At 40.5% G+C, this 26015-nt stretch overlaps 2 protein-coding genes across 4 annotated transcripts in view; both read right to left on the reverse strand.

The window, feature by feature from the left end:
- Positions 1-4331, reverse strand: part of ACOT12 (acyl-CoA thioesterase 12) — a 31195-nt gene extending 26864 nt beyond the window's left edge. The window contains exons 1-2 of the mRNA XM_072860672.1: positions 4196-4331; positions 1446-1515 (exon numbers count right to left, since the gene is read on the reverse strand). Of these exons, the coding sequence (XP_072716773.1) occupies positions 1446-1515; positions 4196-4331 (206 nt within the window). The remainder of the gene's footprint in view (positions 1-1445; positions 1516-4195) is intronic.
- Positions 4332-7785: 3454 nt separating this feature from the next.
- The window catches only part of SSBP2 (single stranded DNA binding protein 2), a 199315-nt gene continuing 181085 nt past the window's right edge, over positions 7786-26015 (reverse strand). For all 3 annotated transcript variants that reach the window (XM_072860678.1, XM_072860679.1, XM_072860676.1), the window contains 2 exons: positions 24905-25003; positions 7786-22047 (listed from right to left, as the gene is read on the reverse strand). In XM_072860678.1, the coding sequence (XP_072716779.1) occupies positions 22018-22047; positions 24905-25003 (129 nt within the window). In that variant the 3' untranslated portion in view covers positions 7786-22017. The remainder of the gene's footprint in view (positions 22048-24904; positions 25004-26015) is intronic.

Here is a 26015-nt window from a genome sequence, read left to right on the forward strand (position 1 = left end):
CTTGTAGCAGGTAACTTACAAGACATCTTTTTATTTACTAGGGTGAGATACAAGAGCTCTCTTATTTATGCAAGATGTTTGTATAATCAACAAAATCTGGCAAAATTTAGGAAATTACACAGTAAGCTACAAACAAGATGTTAGGGATGACCTGAGGCTGTAAAATAATTACTGAAACCACTTCACAGTTACTATGCTTGTACCCTATATTCTTGTTAAAAACAAAACATTGGCACCACAAATGGAAGGAGAACTAGAGAGATACTAAGAAACAAATTTGAAAGGAAAAGTATTTTCATTGTATTTTAGAAGCTCTGTTCTGCTCTCAGAAACAAGAGAGAAAATTGCTCTGAAGCTACTGAAGTCTGAAATACTATGCCTAAAAGAAAAACATTACCCTGACTTCATTTGTAGGACTCTTGGATTACAGTTTTCACAGACAGGATTTTTTCCTAAGGACAAAATTAAAAACACAGAACAATTACAGGCAGGACAAAGACTTTAAAACTAATTTTGTAAAACAGATCAAGAAATTCTCTTGAGTTCCAGATTCAGTATGACCATGTTCACTTCTTTGTTACTGGTTTCTAGTTCTCATCCTAATGGCCACTACTCTAAAAATCTGCTGTTCAGAAGTGTGAGCAGATGCTTATTTTACACTCGTGTACTGCAAACAGTTTTAAATTGACATCAACTATACATCTGACAGCCAATGTCGCTTGATTCACAGTCAGGACAACTGCATGTGCATTGGCCTGTGTCACCAGGTCCATCCCATCTAAGCACCCATTAATTTCCAGATTGCAAGATATAAAAGTGCACAAAAAGTACAAAGTAATGGCTTTAACTTTCTGTAAATATCTGGTTTAGGAACAAACGTGCTATTTTCTCTTACAGTGTTTTTTATTCCTTGGAAAATAATGAAAAACGGTTAAAATAAAAATTAAGTCCTGTATTATCTTGTAGACTCAGTCAATATTTGGTGATCACAAATGCAAAACATTTCTGTTTTATTACATGAACACATTTTTTTAAAAGAGCTGAAAGAAAGAGATGGTAAGAAATAGACTGAGAGAGCACTTGCAACAATACAAAAATCATACGATAACTGTTATAGGTATGCATTCCTTATTTAACAGAGATAAGTAATGGCCTGCAGCATTCACTTTAACTAGAGCCAAAGATCACTGGGCCATCAGTTTCTCAGCCGGCATCTAGGTTGCCAAGTCAAAGTAACTAGAGTTTATTTTTGACCTGTGAAATTGACCTGTTTTCTAGGTGAGTCAGGCTACCAGAGGTAGAAGAGAGCAATTTTGAGACTTAACCCTGTGACTCTGGGGAGTTCATTGGCCTGCTATCTCAGATTTTATGATGCCTCAGTTTATCTCTGCCAAATAAGAATCTCTAGAACAAAAACATTTGACTATCGTTAGCTGGTTTTGTACCTGGCAGCCTCTTCAAACTGTACGTCATCCATAGACACTGTCACGCAAGACACACCAGCATGCTTCTCAGCTTCAAAAGAGACATGTGGACACACAATTACCACATTGCATTTGCAGCAAGCTATTCCCCTATATACTTGTGCATGAGAGACAGCGATGAAACACAGGAGATCCCAGTTCTTCTTTTGATCACCCTAATGCAAGTTTGCAATGGACCCCTTAGAAAAAAAGAAGCTAAATAAGGTTAAAGTTAGTATTTACCATGAAGTAAGGGTAACATCAGGAGATGAGACTAGATGATGATAATGATCCTACTCAGTTTGAAAAGCTCTATTTAGGGTCTTTCTCTAAAAACAAACCTTCTGGTAAGAGAGAGCTAACAAGCGTGTTGCAGGACAAAAAGAGTCACAAAGCATTAACAAGCCTACAGAAAACTCAGCAATCTCCCTCAAAACAGGATGATGTGACTGTTGGCTATGGTAAACCAATGTGGAAGTTTTATGTTAGTTGAGGATTCTCAGACACAGGAGAAAGATATACTGGCTTATTAGCATGGTGACAGCAGTGGAAAGCAGGTAAGCACATGTCCTCAGTGCTGTACTAAAAATGCAGGAATTAAATAAAAGCAAATACAAACAAGATTTAAAAAATCAAACCAAGGATTTACTTATTGTAAAATATTTTTACCAAAAATTGAGCTGTGTTCTTCACCTCCCTAGGATGTATTTGGTTATAAAAAATAATGCACCCTATTTGTATTAATTACGAAAGTTCATCTGGAAAAGTTAAACATCTTAACTGTTAGTATTTCATAGCCCAATAGTTATCTTTTTACAGCAAGTTATTGTGATTTATTATTTATTTGACCATAGCACCTAGAGTTCCAAGTCAGAGGCTAAATCTCCTCCATGCTAGGAGCTGTATAAACACAGTGAACCCCTGCTCCAAAAAGTTTCCTGAGTGACAGAGGCAAAAGAGAGGACTAGCAGGAAACCTAGAAAATAGCACTGCACAACAGGCAGGAGTTCTCACTCCCAAGGAGCTCAATTTTTTTAGTGACCATCGCAAGAAAAAGCTTGGAGGAATTAGGAGAGGATAGTGTATGAGTTGTATCAGTATCTGAGGAGTTCACTTTGAAAATATGAGGGTAAAACACAATGAAGGCACTGAGCAGAAACACAGCAAACTGTGATGAAAGGGAAGAGGTCACTGACGACTAAGAGGCTAGAGTTGCCCCTGTGACAGGTAATGCAAGGTGATGAGTAAGATGGTGATAATCATAAATAGCCTCAAAAGTGAGGAAGCACCCAGGTGGATCACATCTAAAGCAGCAGGGTATGAAATGAGGAAGGTACAAAACCTGGGCACTTGCAACTGCACCTGCTGGCACTAATGCGGGTGAAAGATGGTAAAGCCAAACAAATCCCTGCCTGGCACGTTGAGTTTGCTGTGAGCCAAAAAGCAAAGCAAGGAAAGGTGTAAAAAATCCTTTGTGTGGAACAGGATTAGCCCTGTGGGGTGAATGACTGCTGCTGCCCTAAACCTAACCAAGTAAAAGCAATTAGGAAAGGTGGGTTGATAGTGAGCTCTGGTGGCAGATTCGTAGCTGATGAAGACCATCACAGCTTAACTGAAGTCCAGGGAGCAAGGACGAACCGTTGTAGCAGATGGGGCTCTGCCGCTTCAGAGCAGGGACTCGAGTTCAGGGGTTGCTGAGATCAGTTCAGATTCTCTCTGCAAAGAGCACTGTTAAGGGCTAAATCACTGAAGGACTGAAATTAAATGACTCCTTCGTGCTAAAGTAAATCTCAGAAAAAAAGTGTGATCATACTGGGAAGTTGCTACATGCGAGGTAGCTACTGGGGTATTGTGTGGGACAAGTTCTCCAGGATCCCAACTCTTTCTATCTGGGAAGAGCAGATTACGTAAAGCTGCACCAAGCGCAGCACGCACCCACGCAGCGAGCACACCACAGTCACCGCGTCGCATGGAGACGCCATCCAGGCATGAGTTCCCCAAATACACCCGCTATTCCCTGCAAGGCTCATTATGGACTGCTAATGTATGCAGCTGTAGTTGGAAAGGGAGTTCACTGACAGCAGAGATGGCAGAGCCTTGGGTTTTCTTAGTGCTTTAGATGCGGCTTTCACTTCCAGAAGTTAGCTGAGGAGATTTTAAAAGTTTTCAAAGCTGAGTTACACCGGACACAAAGTGCTCTGTACGCTGGTTGGATTTGTGGTTGGGTTTCTTTTTTTTCCCCCCACCCATGTGTCAATATTCTTAAATTAGTACTTTTCTTTCTTCTACTATTTCTCTTTTTTCCATCCCTTTTTTCCCTCCGCTGCTCTCTTGCTTAATTCTCCTCATCCTAACTGCCCCTGTCACCCCCTTCTTTGCTCTCCCCTGAGATCTGACACTCCTCTCCAGCCCCACAAGCTTTCTCGCTCCCTTGACGCCTATTCCTAACCTGACCCCCCAAATCTCACACGCTCCCCCTGCCTCAAACCTTCCCTCAAGTCCCCCCCCAGCTCCCCAGCGGCAAAATTTCGCCTCCTCCTCGCCTGTCATCGGCAAATAACGGGACGGGGCTACCGGATTTTCAGAAAGGGGACGCTGTCCCCACACAGCCGACGAGTTTAAGGCGCGTTTCTGAGGGGAGGCAGGGCACAGGGCGGTCCCCGGGCAAAAGGCCGCGGGGGCTCCTCTCCCCGCCGCCCTGAGGGGACGCTCCCCCGCCCGCCGTCACCTACCTGCGAGGCAGGCGGTGGCGTCCATCCACTTGAGGAGCTGCCCGGCGCTCAGCTCCCCGCGGTGGTTGGCGTGGGCCGGGAAGACGGTCTGGCACATGCAGACATCGCCGCCCGCCGCCGCCCCGCGCCGCTCCATGGGTGCAGAGTGAGGGAGGCAGCGGCGGCCGAGGCTCCCCCGGGCACGGAGAGGCAGCGCTGGCCCGGCCCGGCCTCTCCGCTGCCTAACGGGCTGGGGCGGGCAGGTCCCGCCCCAGCGCCAGGGCTGAGGTGGAATCGGCTCCGCTGGCGGGGGCCGGGCCGGGGCCGCGCCGCTGCGGGGAGGCGGGAAGGAGCCGCCGGGCTGGGCCGGCGGGGGTGCCGGGGCGCACCCAGGGGCCCGGCAGAGCAAACGCGGCCCCCGGAGGGGCGAGCAGGGCGGCAGCAGGGACGCTTTCACACCCGGCTGCCCGTTTCCATCCCCCGCCGCTCCTGCCCCGGGACCTGCGAGGCCGCCTCACGGCCTGGCGTCGGCCACCACGATGGCGCGGCCGCTGAGAGCCTCTGCGCTGCCGCTGGCGGCGTTTGGGATGCCCGTCGCCACGGAAATACTTATAATCCGGCTCAGATTTCTTTCTTTTTTTTTTTTTTTTTGAAGTCTTGCTCGCTCATGTTGTCACCTTCTTGACAGCCTGGCAGATGGGCCATGGGAAGACACATTGCCATCTCCAGATGCTGCTGAGCCCAGAAGGAAGGTGCCGCGGGCTGGTGAACGCTGTCACTGCCGGTACGGACATTTTGACACCTATCTTGGGAGCCACGGCCCCGGTCACGTATTCACGCAGGAGTTAATAACTGGAGACCTCATAGAGGGCTCATCCTCTTACCTCCTCCTCCCCACATGGCTGGTAAGGTACTGCAGGATATTGCTCTTGCAAACTGTGGAAATACAAGCACTGCTGAGGAGGAGTAGAGCAACCGCTTTTGAATGGGTCAGGAAGGTCAACACTTTACTATTGCCATGGGTACAGCGTTATTACTATTGAAGGCTCACCCATGCGGAGAGGGCAGTTTGGAGATGCTGACAGGCTGGGCTTGCCAGCTGTTGAGGCAGGGCTGGTCAGTGGAGCAGGTGTGTTGCTGCAACTTACCAGAGCGTGTAACCTGCAAATGGACTTTAAGGAAAGACTGCAAAGCTTGTAGTTGACTCTCTGCTATTCCCCCTGCCCTGGGTATTGTAAATAGCATGGTTTTCAATAGAGCAGCAAGACTTTGTTTCCTGTAGCCTTTCCTTACAGCCTTTCCTCTTTATCATCTAGCTACGACTTGTTACCCACTATTCCAATGACAGGCTTCCCATGTTTATTAAAAACATACATAAGTGAATTTATATAATGAATTCTTGTTCATTTAAACATTGTTAAAGATCCAGCTTTAACCCATAACAGCCAGGAAAATTTGAATTTTAACCAACCTGCCTCACCAAGGTGGAATTTCTCAGTGCAGTAGGGATTTTCTTCCCACATGGTCTGTTACTATCATTGCAGTATAGCAAGATCTGTGTTTCTTTGTCACATACTCTTTTAGCAAGCAACAGGATGGCTGTACCATCACACTAGTTACATTCCAGAGGATACTGGCTCTGAAAATCAGCATGCTGTGCTATTCCCTAGATTGATTTCTATTCTGTTGCTTCAGAAAAAAAGTTTGTACTGATTTCTCTTTCCTTCTTTGACTGGCTTCTGTGAAGGAAAGGAACAGACTCTCTTGGAAGTGGCAGTGGCATACCTCAGTCTTGCTACCTGAACAGGGTTTGTAAACACTATGCAGCCAGTGTTTTCTCGTTCCTCGTCTGCTGAATCTAGATGAAAAAAACTCAGGTATCAACTTCTCACACCATGGACCCTGGATCTCAGAAGGAAGAGTCTTTAAACAGAACTAAACATTTTTCTATTAAAGAAAAATTAACTTGTGTTTTGCCTGCCTAGGCCAGTAATTTGTAAATTTGTTTTCAGGTTTACCTTGTCACTTGCATTGACCAGGCTTTCTCTAAGAAAATGCTTATTTGTTGTTCTTTCACAGGTATTTAACACAGTCCCAGTGATCAGGTGTTTGGCCCGTAATATATCTGTTGTCTGCTGTGAGAGTAGGAGCTACAAATGTGTTAGTATCACAGAGAGATAAAAGTAGAATCTAAATCTGCTCACATCTAAAACTTTCTGAAGTACGTGGAGGAGTACATCCTTGGGGCGAGTGGTCAGCAGACCTCTCTTAGGCTGTATGGAGTTTTAGAGAAACAGAAAAGGTAACTTCTCTCGTTTCTGTTGGGGTAAGGGAAAGCTGGTATTTGAAAAACACACTTCAGAGCTGTACATACCTCTTAATTGCTAAGGGAAGGAGTCATTCAAAATATGTCTGTTGGAAATAGGAGCTGCCCTTGCAGAACAGGAACGGCCACCCAAGATCCATACATCACTCAGTCACTGACTTTGGTGAGATTGTTCTTGTGAAATGAGAACTACTGGTGAATTAGAGTGAGCTCAACTCTAAAAGTTTGGTTAACTGACTAAGACATTGACTTTCCTTCAGAACTGTTGTTTGCTAATGCAGTTTTTAAAAGTTTCTGTCAATAAATGATTCACACTTAATGGCTTGAGGCTTCTTGTGCTGAACTGAAATAGTAAAAACAACAACAGGTACAGTACTGTTTTAAATAAATTTACAAAAAAAACTCAGAATGGATATTAGGTTATCATCTCCTAATAACATGCATTTGTAATAGAAGCAATGTAAATTAAAAACCTTTGTGCAGCACAACAGCGCATCTCACAAGCACTGTGGAGAACAAGACGCAGCGCAATGCCTGTAGTGGAACTGTGCCAGAAGAGGTAAGGCACTTTATTAATAAAAGATGAGCTCGGTATTAGATGTGAATAAATCTTCTGTAAAGTAAAGCCATTAGAGCGGGCAGGAGGTACTATTCAATCATACAGCACGTGGGCAGCAAGCAGCCCACTCAACTAACAGCGTCACTGCTCCAGACCTGCATTTCATCCAAGTTAGAAATTATCCTGAGAAACGATATGGAACAAGGGGGTAGCAAAGGAGGTCTGATTAAGAACCACAATTCCACAGAAGCCTGTAATCTAGAATCAGTTTTTGGGTTTCTACCAAAATTCCTTCTATATTTAAACAGATGTATGCATGACTGGAGAGCTTTAGCCTTCCTTGGAAAATAACAGACTAATGTGATAATCGTGACATCGTTAACACCTTCACAAATCTTTTCTTACCAACGGAGTCAGCAGCTGTAGGACACGCCTCCAAAATGGATCTTTTTGGTAATGTTTTAAATACAGATGTCAGTTACTGCAGTAAGTCAACTATGATATATAGCTGTGCATCTTTGTAGACTGTATACTTCTATATTCTTGAAACACTTGTATTACTGCCTGAAGTTATAAATGTTTTAGAGCTTCACATGTTTCTTTCATAACCCTAGTTATTAATGGAAAAAGAGGGGTTTTTTGACACAGCTTGTGAAAATACAACTACTTCTTGTAAAATGAAACTTTATTCTAAAATGTATCCAAAATTGCAAGACACAAGCACCATTAAACAGATAAATAGACATATATTTATGTACAGAGAGCATCAAAACACAAAACAATTGTTAATATAATTCTTATACCATTTTAATGAGTATCCATCAATAAAACTTTACAATTTAAAGAAGACTTTTCAGTTGCAAAACAGTTGTAAAATCATATGTATAAATTATGTTTACTACAATTCCAATAACAGAGGCAAAGTAAAATACAAAAATAATAATCAATACTGCAAATTCAAATACAAAACCCAAAGTAATGCTGCACAGGTACATATGTACACTGGATGAATTCATGCAGCTAGGCAGTGCAACAAATTAACTGCTGAGTTTAACTCATCACAAAATGGAACAACCATGTCAGCAAACAGAAGAAAATATATTTTTGTAATAAATCATAGTGCATTTTGAAGTTAGACTTTATAAAATGATTGTTGAGTGATAGACTTCTAAAATTCCCCATGTGATCCGAGATTCCCCAACTCCTCTCCCGCAAAATAAAATACAAACAACAAGCTAAAAAACCCACTGTAGTACAGAGTCTGATGCACTGGTACCATCTTGATTTTCCTTATTCTCGGTATCAGACTTGTTTGCAAGTGTCCATGTCCCCAGGGACATGTGTTACTCCTTGCTACCCAAAGTAAACCTTTCACGCTCCAATGCTATCTCCATCAACTGAATCTCACACGATGCTTGGACTGCACTGGTTTAAAGAGACACAGCTGAGCCTTGACAAAAGAACTCTTAAGTCCCTATGAAGTACAGAGAGAGAATAAAACAGAGGATAGAGAGACCTCGTTACTCCTGAAGCTCCTATCCATAATTGCTTTAATTACATAAACACAGATTAACATAAGAGGCTTTTATGGCTTGGATGAAATTTCTGCTAATTTGCCGGGCAAGCGCAAAGCCCATGTTTCTCCACAGGGCTTGCCTTTCACAGTGCAGCAGGCTATAGACTATTTTGGTTGGTGAAAGGAAGCCTCAGGTAACTATATAGAAAAATACTTCCGCTGTGAATATGTATTAAAGAAACAAAATCAAAACAGAACCTCTTGAAAACTGTGATTTCTGGTGTAGCTGCGATACTAAAACATGGCTGTTCACCCTTCAGTTCTGCGTTGGTTGGTATATCGTGAACATGTAGGTAAAACTGAGGTTCATACCTCATTGAATATTACTGGTTAAGTGTCAAAATTAGATGAGATACAATTACACAGTCTGACACTTTTTTTCTTAAAAATCTCAAGTGATAAGCACGCTCAGTGTTTTCACTAGGAAGTTACTGCTAAAATGCTACATTTCTTTGCTGAGAAGACACTAATTTACAGCAGCCTGTAAACTACCGAAGAGTTGCTCCCTGCATCCTTTGTGCTTCCGAAACCCCCTTTCAAGCCATTGTTAACTTTCAAGTTAATGGGAGTTTCCAGCAAAAAAGGGATGCAGAAAAACACCTGCATTGGGTAAACAATGTAGCAATTTATACAGCAGCATTTCTAAATTTCCACATGCAAGCACATGTAGAGGGAAGCTAAGAGACGGCATGCACTGCAGTGATATGTCATTGTGCTTATGTCTGGTGAGAATACTACGGCATTTTCACCCAGGGAAACATAAACGTTATCCCCAGAAGACTCAAATAGCCAGTATTAATGAAGCCATCAGCTACTATGTAGTAAAGAACACCCCCAAAGAGGGGAGAAGTTTGTCTGCTCATAGCTTATAGATACTGAAGCTGAAGAGAATTACAAAGGCACGATACAAGCCTATACTTCTTGTAAATGATATATATTAATATATTTTTGCTCATACCACCTCAAGATACTGAATGGTAAAATAGTAACTGAAGATACAAATGTTAATTGAAAGTTAAGCACTAAAAATAAATGATTGCTGGAGAAGATAGCTCATTACTTGCTACATTTCTACCCTTCCTGGGTGGTGAGCTTGTCCAACCTTCCTCCACTGGCTGACAATACCCATCAAGATATTCAAGACCACGGTGAGCCACCGCGAAAACTGGAAGTGTGTCAGACGACAGACAGAATGGCTTTACGCATCTGAAAAGCTGTCAGCAAGTGGCTGCCACAGCAATCTTTCCCATGGCAACTGTTTTACCTTTGGCCCAGAACTCACCGAGAACCCAGAAACTGGAAATTTATCCCCATTTTCATGCAGAGATGAAGCTAAAATAATCCGCACAGATAACATTTTGGTTAAGTTTGGCACTCAAAATATTGAACAGCAGAGCAGGGATTGTACTAGCATATCATAAAAAACAATTCTCAATTTTTCTATTCATAGCTACACAAGATGCATATCATTTTCAACACCGAGTGACTCACAAGTTGGGAAATAAAGCAAATGTATGAATACCACTCCCATTAAACTCACAAAAAAAACCACACTCACTTTTGTGTCATAAAGTTATATGGCAACTTTGGAGGCAGCTGCTGTCTCAGGCCCAGCTGTGGGAATGCGGACACTTCATGAAGGTGAAAAGGTGCAAGTTACAACATTCGCATTTTTAAACTTCAGCTGTTCCTCAGCTCGCAGCAAGAACTGGTACAACTGCTGTTATGATTTCGTTCTGGCAGTTAATGAAGAAAGGTATCAAGCTGAACTAGAATAAGGTGGGTGTATGGTGCAAGCCTGAGGTGGAACCTGCTATAAAACGGGCTTTGCTAATCCACAGTAACGCTGTCTGCAAAGATCTGGTCTACCTGAAACTGGATACTTTCCTCATCTCCAAACCAGCATGTGAAATCATATACTTTTACTACAAGTTTACCAACCCCCCTCCCCCATAAACTGCCATTACTACCTGTATTCTCACAATCCTAAATTAGATGCTCCTAAATTTATTCCTTAAAGCTCTCAGGAAAGGAATCTCTAGCCATCCCTAGAAAGTATGAACATTAATATCTTAGTTACAACCTCACAGCTGAATTTAAAAGCAGCATATGCTATTGCTGGTGTTGATTCATCTATGCAATGGTTTCTTCATGTGTTGCTTTCAATGAATGAATCAGTGCAGGCAAAGAGCAAGAGAGCCCACTTAACAAACAAAGGTGAGGATTTCTAGGCAGGTGTAAACCTCCTAGAAATGTTCAAATAAGTTCAAGTTACACCTGTTTATAAAAAAGGAAGTAAAGATGAAGAAAATAGCAACTATGGGGCAGAAATCTCGTCTTTGAGATTGAAGGATTCAGAAACTCCTCTAGAAGCCACTCGGATTCAGGTTCTTAGGAGCTGCATTATTCTTGCCCATACAAGGCTCAAATAAATACAATTTTGTGTACAGGGATGTGAAGCTAAATATAAACCCTTGGATTCATTCTACCTAATGGTAGGCCTTTAAAAGCACGCAGGATTCATCTGTGGAGAGGGCAGTTGATGCCATAGGACAATCTTCCAGAAGCATCTCCTCTTCTGTCCCTCCTCTGACTTACAGAAGAGACCTATGGTGGTAATTTTTAGGCAGCTAAAATTAGGGTAGGATGAATCAGGCCACAGTGTGGAGCAGAAACAAGTCTGATGCGGTGGTACAGTATTACCATTACAAAACTCCATCTGCAATAGCCTTGTCCGAGGCTTCAGCCCATATACGCTTTGTGGTTAGTGACCCACACAATCCATGTCTTTGCAGCTCCCCGGTCTTGCAAGAAACCTTTTGAAGATAATACAGTGAGGCTTGATTTTATGACCTTGTTTCCCTTGTTTGGTCCTTAGGCAAGGCAGCTTCTCTGAACACCGGATTCCAGGAGCTGCGCTACACTGGCTGTCAGGAGCACTCTCTGAGGGAAGGCTCTCTCAATACACAAACGCACACAGGGCTGTATTTTGGTACAACAGAACTAACACCACCAAAACTCTCAGCACTTCAACAGCTGTGGAAAACAGCTGTATATTTCAAAAAGGATTTTGAAAGAAGGGAAGCCTTCAGGAGCAGGTCTGTTCTCTGACGCAGTCGAATGGCTTCAAATAAAGATGTATCCGTGGTACAATTCCTTCCAAGGGCTGCAGCTGGGATAGTTACAATCCCCCAAAACAAGACCCTAAACCATTTGGAAAGGGATCACTGTCAGGCAACGTGTTGGACCTCTCATCAACACAGACTACTGCCCTTCTGAAATGATCCCAGAGACCGCTTTTATAAGTTACACACAAGGTCCGGAGAATTTTGCAGTTGGAGTGGTTTCTCATCCTAACACAACACTCGCGCACCTCTGCGTATTTACGGTGCTGTGGGAATTTTGTATTGCCATGCTTTTGAGCTCTTTCAGTATGGCATGGATTGGCTCTTTGCGGTAGCTGTCGATAATGAAGATGAAGCACGGACTGAGGAGAAATACGGCTGTTCTGAAATGCACAGACTCTGTGAGACCCTCAATATTATCAGTATTAATGCTTAAGGTCAGAGGCATTATCAAGTTTTGCATGTATTTTCTACATTAATATTTATATCGACAAATTTAATTCTTGCTGATTTGAAAAATTACTGAGGTTTTCTTTACTTCCAAAGAGTGGAGGTGGAACATTAGGTTTATTTACAATGTTCAAAGTCATTCTTTGTCTGAAATATACCTGCCTAATTATTTAAATGTGACCTGAAAATACTTGGGATTATGGGATTTGGATTACCCTGTTGTTCTCTGTAAAGAGCTGAAGTAATCTGTAGGAACATTTTTTTGACCTTAGAAATATAGGGAATTTATCTACAGAGTGGCTTGGAAGTATGAGGAACATTTATTGCAAGTACTCGGAAGTCATATATGAAAGGGTGAAAGTGCAAAGTCACTAACAAACACTGCCTTTATTCAAAAGATTAACCTATTCATTTATCAATAAAAACAAATAAAACACAGAACTTAAAATATTCCAAGTAAGAATCCCCTTCAACTTTCCCAGCTTTTTCACTTTTCCCATCATGGTCTTTCAGTCTAGACAGGACTTGAATTTCTGATGTCAGAAACCAGCAAAGAACACATACACATTTTCAGGTCTTTGTTGCATATCATAAAATACTAATAAAAAAAATATCCACAGTTCAAGAATTCAGGTTATTTTTCTACCTTGATAAATAGACAAATAACTAAATTCTCCTCAAAACACTGCCTCACGTAAAGCCTGTCGTAGCTGGGGACGAGGACACAATACGGAGGCAGTGCTTTATCCCCACATACCCTCAAAGATGGGTTTCTGTCCTGGCACTGATGCGGGTGGTTTTGGGAAAAAAAAAAAAAAAAGAAGACAGCAGAGGAAAAGCTAGTATATCTTTGCTCACTTAGTGCAAGGAAGCCTGCAGGCTGGCGGGCCTCTCTGCAACAGTCTGCCGAGGTCCCGAGGCCTGCCTTTGCCAGGGGTCCGCAAGAGGAGAGACCTTCCCTCCTGCGCAGTTCCCTGCACAGGGTCTGATCTCTCAGGCTTGCAGGCACCTGCAGTTGGAAAGCGTACACTGCATACCCGGCACGGAGCCACGAAATGTGCCAACCCGCAGCTGCCTGCTGTCTGCTAAAATCCAACCCCAAGCTCTCAAAAAGGATATGAACTGGGTTGAATTCTCTTACGTTACATTTAATATTCCTGTAAATGGCTTATATATCTGCTGTTTGAAATAAATTCTGAAACCACTAAGCGTGCTTAACAAAGCTTTAACTACATGTGAACAGCAAGTTTTGAGGACAGAACAAGTACTGTTGTAGTATATAATACACATGGCTGTACAATCAAGAGCCACCTCTTGCTTCAAAACAAGAATTTACAGTAGTAAGCAATGGTGACAAGGTTTCTTACACAAAACCTACAGGAATTTACAGAATATGCATGGATCACTGAGGTTATAATGCCAGCAGTAGACTACACGAGTATCTTGTGCAATGTGAACAAAGTTGACAATAGTTTACCAATGCTTTAAGTAATTCACATAAATATGCTAACCCACCAGCTATCAAATCTTCCTCCTCTCCCCACCAGAAACAAGTGTTTGCCAGATGTGTATACAGCAATCCATTAAAAAAAAATTGATTTGTTTTTGTGGTTTTAGGCAAACATGCACAAAATAGATGCACTGCAACATTTTTGCAAGGGGATACTTGCCACAAAAAAAAGCCCTCAGAATTGGTCTGTAAGCATATACAGCATTTTGATTCACACTCCTCAAATACCCACTACAAGGCTAAAAATGTTTATTTTTATGGATGCTTTTGGTCCCAGAAAAAGAAATTTACTTGATTCTCAACGAACAGAAAGCTCCAGCTTCCACTGTACTCATGCCACTCTTCCATGTCTGTATTTCAGCCCTAGTTTAGGAACTTCTGTTCTCTTCCTTAACCACTAATGTAAATGTAAATAAAGTGAAAACTAGGAGTTCATCAGAAAAATGAGAATGGAGCTGGGACCAGCCTACACCTGCTTTTGAATGTCATGTTTTTAGATGGCAATTCAGCAAACACTGCTTTTCTTTTCTGCTGAACTGTTGGACATGTTCTGTGCTCCTGTCAGAGGTGGACTTTGACATCCACTGGAAGGGGACCTGCGTTTTGCTCACCTGTAACAAAAGGTGTGGCCCGTGGATATCGCAGTCCCTGGTCCACAACCTGCCCAGATCAAGTAACCCAACCTCTGCTGGGGATTACAGACTCTGCAGGATGCACCTCTGCATTAAAAAAGAGAGCAGCTACTGAATCCTAGCTACCAGTTTTGCTGCTAACAAGCTTCTTATCAGTAACATACTTTTCAAACTCTCCTAGTAAATTGTAGCTTTAGTAACTTTCTACCTCAATTAAACATCCTCTGGATTTTATTTTCCTCCAATCTGCATGGCAAATATCAGCTTCTGTTTCAAGCTATTTTATGTCATTGTGAGAAATCATCTCGTCTAATGTGCGAGTCTGTGAGATGCTAACTTTCCTAATGTCAAACAGCAAGAGCTCTCAGGATACTGCGCTGTCACTCCTTATTTGTTGTTACACTCAATGTCTCTAATGAAATAAACTCTCTATAGTAGGGCTCTAGTTACAGATGTGAACAACTTCCTGTATGTTTATTGGGCAAATTGTTCTTATTTTTGCGCAAAGATCTGGCATGGTACATTCCATGGGAAAATCCAAATGAGAGAGAAGAAGATTAAACAACAGAAATAAAGCCTACAGATATCCAGTTAATCCAGTTGATAATTTGGCTCCTCAAGGATCGGAGCAGTTGTTCCATAGCAATAAGTCTTCATATCAAAAGCAATTACTGATGATTCACTCTATAGGGACAAACACAGCTTTGGTCATGGTTATTGTTATAACTCCCTCCTAATCTGAGGAACTGTATGTATCTCTGTAACAGACCAAACTTCTAAATTGTATGGTCTATGTCCTAGTACACCCAGGGTATTGAGAAAATGCATCACCTTTCAAAATCCCCATGTTTTGTGCCGATTCCCTGTGAAAACCGGTGCTAAACTGCCAGAATTTTCTCTTAGCAAAATTAAGCTTCTTGTCTCGGCATTGTAAAATCTTAAGGGAGCCCCGGACCTAAGTGCAAGAAGAATTGTACAAGTTCTCAAGAGAACGTACAAGGTAACGTACCTTGTTTCTGAGCGCACACCTGGTGGATATATTATCCAGTCCTTAATTACCAGACCCTGTGAACAAGCCTGCTTGACCACTCGGTTACTCTTCTGAGAGATACAGCCACAGAACCCTGCACAGCTAAGGGGCACCCTGAATCATCCATGAGGTACAGTGAAACATGGAATAGACACAGAATATTTGTGAGTTAGGCTCTTAATAAAGTCATACATATCAGATGGTAGGCAATCCACTTTTGGGGATATGGAAGGAGCTTTCAACATAAAGTCCAGCTGTATTATTCATAGCAACTAGGTAGTAAATCTTGGTCTGATTTCCCCAAAACCATGTCCTTCAGCAAATATTTATGATGCTGAATTCAAATAAATAAATAAAAAAAGGTAATTTGTTTTCTCAATTCCTTTTGCACATTGAAATTAAATAGTGGCTAGAAAGTGACCATTTCAAATTATAACTGAAAATTGCATTTTTATTAAATGTGAAAACATGTACCCAAGAAAACCTTTATACATTTTTATGGCAAGTCTTCCCATTACAGGAGAGGTTTTCTTACATATTTTAAGCTTAAATGAAGAACAGTGACCTAAGAGAAGTTTGGACTAAAACTGCAAAGCTGTTAGCTGTGCTGAGGGAACTAGGGCTGCACAACTGAAAACAAGATGGAAGGACGAGTTCACAAAAATAGCTCAGGTAGTAGTGAACAATGCTCTCATAAAATAAGAAACAGAAGAAAGCCAAATCTGTTCTGCATATCAGTACCAGATACATAAACATGCTCCTGCATTGGTAAAATCTTTAAAATAATGTCTGTTTAGGGATGATTTAATTTGAGCTTCTAGACTGTCCATGCTCAAGCATGGTTTTAGCGTACTAGCAGTCCACTTTCCTGAAGGATACTGCTTTATTCTTAAATCTGTTTAAAATTAACTATGTGCAGGCTTGATTTCAAACAAATGTGAATGCATTTGCAGGATCAGAGTTTTAATGTGCTGAGTAAAAGATCAATTTATTTTCTGTATATTTGTTACTGTAATTTGTTTCCAAGATAACAGCACTGGAGACAATTTGCATGCATGCACTCGAAGCAGTATTTTGGATAAGGACTTTTTTTCTTGTTTTTCAGGTCGAAACATCATTTTGGTAATTTAATCAGACCCTCTGTATTTCGCTCTATTTGCTTAGTTTCAATATCTGCCAAATAATGTCAAACCTCAGATAAATTACATATTTCACCAAGATCAGGGTGAAATCCTACCAAAAAAATGACCTTAGGTGAGTGGTTTCATCGAAGTTTGAGCAGGGCAACTGGCATGAGCAGCAACTTATAGGATGAAGCCAAGAATGTCTGGAAAGTAGAGGAAGCTGCATACACTAAAATTTACATCTAACTCACTTGTCTCTGAGTGTACTGAATTTTCATAGATGTTTCGTATCATTAAATCCTGAATTAGAACCTTAGTGTGATCAGTTTGAAGAGAAATGAGCTGTTGAGTTTTCTGGGTTTTATTTGAAAGATGTGCTTTGTCAGGATTCCCATCCTCAGGGCCCAACCAAATCCAAGTGTGTTTGGGACAGGAGTCATGGTTATATCATCACTTACAGTGAATTAAAGAAAAATAAATTTACCTGTACTGATCTTTTTTTTACATTGTTAAGCTCTATTTTACATTCTCTAAATGCAAATCTATAAGGTCAAATCTTGAAGAATCCAGTCCCTATTTAGCAACCACAATAACAACCAAGAATCAGAGCTGACTAGGAACAGGAGATAACACTTAAAAATAATTAACTGATCTGAGAAATAGAAATCGGTGCAACATGTATCAGCTGAAAATTCATTTTGACTGGTAAAAGGAAAAAAAGAATAAAAAGTTCAACACTGAATATTATAACAGCTGGTCCCTTGTTAAATTACCCACTTAATTCCAAGTAATCTTTACATGCAGTATTTCATTTGCTAGCGACAGAATAGGGGAAAATTCAAATGATTTTTAGCTAGCTGAAGAAGCTGTCCTTCTGATGCATGAATTGCTATCCAGAAAGAAGCAAGATTCTGTTCACTTCTTCCTAATTTGAATTATTTAAAATAAATAATTAGCCTACGTATTTCTCATTGATATTCCCATTGCAAGGGAAAGCAACAGCTGGATGTCTTGGGACATGGGGCATTTAATCCTGTATTAAAGGGAGCAAGCTGGTAAGTCTGAAAGTTGTTACTGTCTCTGAATATGCGACCCATTGGCGGTCGGGGCTCTGCAACCACAAGGCTTCCAAATAAAAAATGGCAAATGTGGCCTCAGCCACAGGCTGATGGACGGCCCTCTGATCTGGGGACTGCCACTCAGAGATGCCTCTGAGTCAAGCTGAGGCACATTTATGTCACTGGGCAGCACACGGTGTGTCAAAGACTCGACTCAGGGTTATTGCCACGTTTTTTACATGCACCAAACTCACTCTACAATGGAGGGGGAGAACACAGAGTGCAACTGTTCTTCCTCATGCTCAGGCAATCAAGAAAATATTGCAACCCATACATGCAATATCCAGGTATTTTTTTAATGCACATGTCAGGCCACATGCTTTACATGTGATTCATACAGCTTCTTCCTTGCCCTAAACCCTGTTCTTGCCTATGCAAGACTCAGACACTGAGATAAAATCTGGGCGCCATGGAGATAAAATCTGGGTACGAATTCTCCTTTTCATAGCTTTATGCAGCAGGTAAAATACTGGTTTCACTGTGAAATTCACAAGTGAATCCCAGCTTCAGCTGAATTCTACAAGGCCAGAATATTTGCCAGAGTTCTCACAGTGTGAGAGATCCATTGCTCCCTATTTCTACTACTCTAAGATTTCATCACTCCGATTTTTAAAAAGCCTTACTTTAACTTTGCCTGAAAGACCCATTTACAGAATCATGATCTATTTATTTCTATATTAAAGAGAGAAATCTATCTAAAAACCCAGTGTGGAAAAACTATCCTGCACCACTTAAAATAAAATTCGTCCCAGAGCTGGACAAGTTCTGACATTATCAATAATGCTGTTGCATAATGACAGATACAAACTGCAATTACATTACACACTGGTATCTAGTGCGTTAGAAACATAAGCGGGAGTAAAAACTCAGTGCTTGGAAACAGTCTTTCTTTCCACATTAATACTCTAGATATGATGAAAATCCTACAAGGATTTATAAGCAAAAGAAAGAAAACAAATGAACAAGCAAAAAGCTCTATGCATATTTAAGAAAAAAACCCAAACGGATACTTAAAATTTTAAAGTTGAGTATTTAGCACATAAGATTGTTTTCTAATGGTTCTGCTGCAGAACCTATGTATGGTTATTATCACCTGATCTTACCAATGCACGTGTAAGTAATTTTACTCATGTATGTAGCATAGGGATATAAGCATTCCCTACAGAAAGCAAGATGATTAGGTTTCCTTAAATCTGGTTAAAATTCTAACAATAAGATATGCAGTGAGTATTCAAGTAGATCTTCCACATCTAAAATTTCACAAGCTGCACATCTTTTATTCCACCAGTTTGTGGGGCTACGTAGATATGAGATGTGCTGGACATAGCTACTAACTTGCAACATCAGGGCACAGAATGACAGGCTACGAGAAGCAGGGCCTGATCCAGTTCATTTTGAAGCCAGGAATGTATTTACTAAGATTAATGCTGCAGGATCAACGCAACGATATTTAATGATCTAAATGTTTTGGAAAAGAAATGGAAAGGGGAAACAAAGATATGCTGGCAGTAAGAAAAATTGTATAGAAGGGAGTTCGAAAGAACTACAGGAGAAAAATTATGTGCCTGAAAGGATGTTATATGCTCTTGTATATAAATTAGGGTAACGTATTTTGATAATGATATTCAATATGTCTTGGCAGTTCCATTTAAGGGGTTTCTTTGCCCAGGTTTAATTTAATGGTCAGACTTTCATCCTTAACAGGCGCCTATAAGCTAAATTATCTATTGCAGATAATGCCAAATTCAGAAAGAAAAAAAAAAATTGAGTCTCTGATTAATACTAAGCCCTGATTCTGCTTAATTTTGCCAGAGTAAAAGCTCTAGTGGCGGCACGTAGTCTGTCTTGTAAGAGAGCCCTCAGTGACGGCCAGCTGTCACGTGCTCAATGGACACACTGCTTGTCTGCAGGAGCCCCAGCTTGGCATGGGACTGTACAGGGGGTTCCCCTGGAGATACACAACAGACCCCAGATGCACTCACAGTTTAAGAGCTCACTTGAGGGCACACTTACCTGGTGCGTGGCACTTGATGCACAGTCCAGACATATCCATCTACCTTAGTCTGGTAGCAATGACATTGTCTGACTGAAACTGGGCAGAAAAGAGTCCTAAAGTCCTTCCTAGAAGGCTACCAGGGGTAACAGAGATGTCAAATGCAGGCTGCAAGATGCCTGGACTCTGCAGTGCTTATGGGAGAAGCTGGGGTGCACTGGGGACATAGCCACTGAAACCAGTGGCATTAGTGACAACAGTGAAGGGTCTTAGGAAATTAGATCTGATTTTGTGTTTTTGTAACTCAAATCAATAGTAGGGGCTTCTAGCATCTTTTGAGACAGTTAACAAAGTGTTTTCCAAAGATAAGCAAATGAATGTAACCTTCATAATCACTGGGAATAAAGTCCACAAAACCATATAATGACTACCTAGTTTATGTTTACAACTAATCAAAGTAGTTATTATTACTAAAAAGTAATGCTACCAAAATCTGATATTTTAACATAATTTTAAGCCTCCAAGAGTTTCATCTTTGAATAGCCCTAATAAGAGTAAAAAGTGTTACACCTTTTTATTTTCATATATTATATATGTATATATGTATGTGTGTATATATATATAAAATATATGTAAATAAAAATGACTCAGGAGATTGTAGTATTCCTTACACATCCCGCTATGTGCACCTACCATCAAAATGAGCCCATTACATGCACTTCTTTATCAAAAGTTCATGAAAAAAAATCTTGCAAGACTTCATGGACATAGCCACATCTCAGAACTGCTCCTCCTCTGTAAGTGGCTCTTCTATATGCAAAGGCCAAGGAGAGGACTTTGCTTTTTGTCTGTGGCATGAATTTTTGTTCAGCCACTTTGTGCCCACATTGCTGATTATCAATCTTTTGAGCACTACACAACTGGAAACTTTTGTTTTCTTGGGGGAGCTGGAAGTCATTAGCAACTAAATGTACCATAGTCTTGGTTTTAGAGCTTTGCCTGAAGAGACCTGGGATTGCTTCCAGAAGTACTTCCTTTAAGACCATATGCCTTTTCTCTATTCTGTCCCCAGCTTTCATGTCTAATAGGCTGACCTCCTTATAAAATGGCCCAGACCTTTGTTCCTCTTCTGTTCATGGCAAAAGGTAAGACCCTCACAAGGCTAGTAGTCATAAAAAGTTTACTCCATCATTTTGGCTCAAAAAAAAAAAAGACTGCTTACTGGAAAGTTTTGGGGGAATTCATTCTGCTAGATGATGTGAAAAATACACACCCAAATAGCAGGGTGACCTGATTTTCTGAATGGGCTTGGGAAATACCATTTATAATTAGGACCATGGATTGTTATGATTCAGTTGAGAATCACTGAAAATGGGAAACATAATAGTAAATTGTTAGAAAAGGTTTCGGTGATAAGGACTCTACTGTATTTCCACTAACTACCACCCCTACAGAAGATCATGCTAAATAGAAAACTCATTTCCAAGGGCAGAAGAAGCCCTGACACTTTATTGCTAGATTCTATAGCAATTGGAGCTCACTTACAGTAACCTTATAGTACTCTATATAAACTGAGAAGCTTGTATCAAATTCAGGCTTCCATTTAAAATAGATATTGCAGATATTAGGCTTCAATCAAAGAAGAAAAATAACCTTCAGTGCTTCTTTTTTTAAAGGCAAAGTATAAAAAAACAAAAAAAAAATCCCCAAACTACGTGAAAATTATTAAATTTCTCCAAAAAGTTAAGATGAGCTTTCTTCTATTTCTTGAGACAGTACAGTTTGTGATTCACAGGGTAACTGGTATCAAACACAAGTTAATGAAAGCTCTTATAAGCAATTTTATTCCTATCCATAATGGCAGACATTTACAAAATCAGAAGAATTTGTCATTTGAGTTCACCTTAAAAAATAACTTATAAAGCAGTGATATATGCAACATAAAACAGTTCAGGAGGGGAGAGGGAAAGCAAATTTTAATAATTAAAATGTAAACGTGAAAAAAAAAAGAGAAGGAATAAAAGTCCCTACTTCTTATTTCTACTTAAGATGTCATGTGATAATATTTTACAATGTCCTGCAGGTCTATATATGTATGTGTGTATTTCTATACCACACACACATACATATACACTAACCCACACATGTACATACACAGATAATTGTTTGCAGTTCCATCTTGGGCAGTTCTGTTACGCCACTCTTTACAGTTGTCTCAATCATGTTTGGGACCCACTGTCTTGACAAAACGGGGGAGATGGTAGAAAGAAAAATGGTGGGTCTGACTGTGTCTGAGATCCTTTTGTTAAACTGTACACTGGGATGAATAATTTTCTTCTGCAGTAGCTCTCTGAAGAGGGCCAACTCACTGTGGTCTTCACGGCGAGACTTGTTAACGGATCACACACTCATTGTCATGCTAGGGGAGTACTGAAAAAAGAGGAATCCACATTTTAACAACCATTTTTTCCCCCCAGGTAACTAAAACCACTTCTGGACCACAGCAATGAGTTCAAATGTCAACACGCTCTTTGAACTTCCTCTAAATTTGTACTGTAGCCTGTGCTAAGGCTGTAGTTCAATTTGTGGTATCATAACTTCTGTTATGCCTCTCTCATTATGTAAAAATACAACTATTACTGATAAAGCCAACTCCCTTGAAGACTCTTTCGGTGTTACCTGGGTGGTGTGATGAACCAATACTTCACTGATGCTTTCCAGACCTCCTCCTGGTCAGTGTTGGCTACTGGGGGGGTTTAGCTAGGCAGACGGCTAGTTTCAAGTAGACCAGCTGCATTCATGGTTAGCTGAACCACATAAATATTTTGGAAAACTTTTTATTACTTTATGGAAAAAAGGGAGTGAAGATATGTCTGACTGGAATTAAACTAGGCTTTTTGGTCTGTATTATTTTGTGTTATCATTTTAGGAGGCAAGCTGAATCAAGGATCAGTGGTCATTCTCCTTTATGTGAACCAAAAATTCCATCACCACATTACATTATTATTGTAACACAAACTGAACTGCAGCCCTTATACAAGCTATAGTGGCCCTCAAGTTAGCAGTACTTCATTACAATAATCAATGGGATGCCACAATGCCTGGAAGAAGTGCACATCTATATGCCTAATTTGTTTTTAAATTGAAAATTGCGGACTGCAGAAACACTTAATTTGGCCTAAAATCTTCTAAGTAGAGGAAAATGTTCAAATGCAAGAAGTACTACTGTTATGAAAACTGATACAAGAAACAGAAAGACAAACTTGCTTTTGCAAAAACTGGTGAAATAAAAAAACCTGTCAAAGATGGAGTTTCAAGCTGGTCATTTCCAAGTTTCCAAGCGTATTAGGAAAAGTATTTTGCATGGGTCTTCCCTGTCGTGTAAACTGCATAGAATGGACTACTTGGGTAAAGTCTATTTTGTCCCATGTCATGTCTCTGATGGTTTGTCTGTCTCATCATGTGCTGAGCACTCCCACAGTGGGCCAGCAAAGCTAGTAAGAACATGCTTATCTTCAGTCAATGTCAGAGATCAACTCAAATGCTTAAAGCAAAGCATCTGTTCCAGTGATTTCCTGTATCTGAGCCAAAGTACCTGGGTAATCACTTTGGACAAGGAATCTAAAGATGATCTAAAGGTATTTGTGATTTTTAACTGACTATTAGCCAAGCACTGTTCCCCACCCCGAAGCAAAACTCCTAGTGAACTGAACAGCAAATTTGCCTCAGAAGGGACTTCATAATGCCTACTCTAAGTAGGCAAGTACCGCAATATGAATCAGAAAGCAAGACAGTTTCCAAAGACTACAATGTGACTCATGTTAGAGAGGAACTGATACCTAGAAGCAGACTAGAATGCATGTGGCATGTATGTGGCATGACTAGAATGCACGTGGCACGTGGCATGTATAATGCATGCCTCGTAGGCATATGTCTCACATAAAACCTTGAAAAAAATGGGTCCCAGGTTCTTCCAGGTAGGAAAATGACATCTAGGAGCACCTAGAATCCAGTGTCTGAGAAAACTAGTTTTCTTTTGAGTACAGCTGATGTCCTTCTTTTCATGACTTCAGTTTGGTGAACTGGCTTGCCTGGTGATCAGACTGCCTGCCCTCAGGACAAGCAACGCATACTGAATTGAGAGCCAAGGATTACAGTGACCAAGGATCACATTTAATGGAGGTTCTGTGGTTACTGGTTTTTTGGCAGATATGAAAACATCAGTCTTTTTGGGCTGTACAAACCAATTTTCTCCGATACACACAATCTGAACATGTTGCCCTTTTTATGAAGACACCAAAAGCTAACATGCAGAAAGAAACTCTTCCTTTCGCTAGTTAAAGAAGCAAACCCAAAAAACCACAAGATCTGATTCCCATGAAATTTGCCATGCAATTCAACTGTTTTGTGATCTAACAGAAAACAGTTTAACTCGTCATAATTTCTGAGCTGAAGTTCACCACTGGCATAGTTAATGAAGTTGCACTCACTTCTGGCAGCAGTAATTTCCAATAAGAATAGAAGTGTTGAAGTCACTCAGCACTTCTGAAAAATCAGGCCACTCCTATTTAGGAACCTAAATGTGGATTTAGAAACCCAGCTTCAGGCACATGAGTATGAAAATACTGCAGTCTTGCTTTGTAATGTGTTTTACACCACGTTTTGCTGCCTCAAGCATTCTCCATTTTAAAAAACCATCATCTGCCCTAGAATGAACACTAGAGGGAACCTTTGCTTTTTCTGGCTGTAATAGCATGCTGCATCTTTGCAACATGAGATCTACTGGTGCTCTAATTATATACTTCAGTGTGAATCCTGTTCTAAAAGATATTCCCTGCAAAACACATTGTTTAGGAGTCAAAGGTTTGGCAGCTACACATTCAAACACTCAGATGCAAGGATCTACCAACTATGTGTATTTAGGCTGCTCGGATATTGCCTCACAAGTGCCCATTGTGCATTACTGAACACATGAGGTGTAATTACCACTGCTTGACAAATCTAACTTTCATTGACAACTGACCTCTTAATCTAGAAAAAGAGTTTGTGCAGTAAATCTACACCTCCCACTTTTTCCAGTTTCAGCTCAACTTCTAACAGTATTTTGCACAATTTTTTGTTGAATCAATACTATAATTTTAGAAGCTAGTAAAAAACACATAAAGCACAGTACTGCCTTACAAGTACACTACAAAACTGTTCTTGCTGTTATTTTCTTTTTTTAAAACAAAATGCCAGAGATAAAGGTTCACAAAGCAAAAAAAAACCTAGGTAAAGAAATACTTACGCTCTCACTCTGAAAAGGGTTTAGGAAGTTTCCACCCATCTCACCGTCATCTCTGGGAGTGCCAGGCTGATTACTCATGCTCATATTACTAGGAGAGTTCTGTTAAATAAGATTTAAAAATACAGATTAAGTGTTGAAGATTTCAGTTCATTTCCCAGCTTCACCATGTGTGCCAAAGGCACACTTTACATGATACTGTAGTGCACAAAGATGCACTGTGCAATACACTGAGATTTCCAAAGATGAAAAATAAGCCTCTGTGGGGTTCAGCATGATTCAGTCACTAATTTTAGCCTGTGAATTAATGTTTTCTTCCCTGAAGCAATAATTATTTACCTGTTAATTCTTGTTTTCAGGTTATAGCCAGCATCTTCTACTGAAGTCAGGAAAAGCTATAAATGGCTGCAGCAGGTATACGAGGTAGCTCTGTCACTCCATTAAATCATGTGGACAAATTCAGTGAAGTCTACGCACGTGTGCCTTGATGTATGTGACTTACGAATAGGTACTTAAAGGTAGACATATGGACGGATCCAGCCTACACAGACCTTTGCAAAGGCCTGGGCCTGAGGTCTTTGTTCACAGTGTTTACAGTTCATTGAAATACAGTTTCACAAGTAGTTCACAAGTGTGGTTCAAGTGCTAAACCACTTCACTGACCCCAGCTAATACACAGTGTTTATAGGTAAAAGAGTTAACGAGTTTTAGATAAAAGACTCCTGAGTAACAGCTGGCCACTGGACTGGGCTCACAAACACTTTCAGGATTTGCTTGCACAGAGCATAATGCAACAGCGTTTTAATCTACCTTTTCAGTGTCTAGGTGTAACTGAAATGCTAATAAATAATAACAATACAAAGGCTTCTGAAGAGAAATTCCTTTTTTTTTTACAGAAGTGCACAACCACCTCTGCAATGTTCAGAAAATGCTTTCAAGATTGAGTTACTTAAAGAAAGGGTGAAATGAGGTAATTGTCACAGAAATTATTCTGAGTCAATAGCTAATACATGATTATTGTAGACACTACAATTAGTTAGATGTTTTTACAAAGCTGATTTGTGGTACCCTACCATGCCTGGAGCATGGGCAATTCTCTTTCCAGCACTGTTAA

The sequence above is a fragment of the Ciconia boyciana genome, chromosome 4 (assembly GCF_034638445.1).
Source record: "Ciconia boyciana chromosome 4, ASM3463844v1, whole genome shotgun sequence".
NCBI classification, from domain to species: Eukaryota; Metazoa; Chordata; class Aves; order Ciconiiformes; family Ciconiidae; genus Ciconia; species Ciconia boyciana.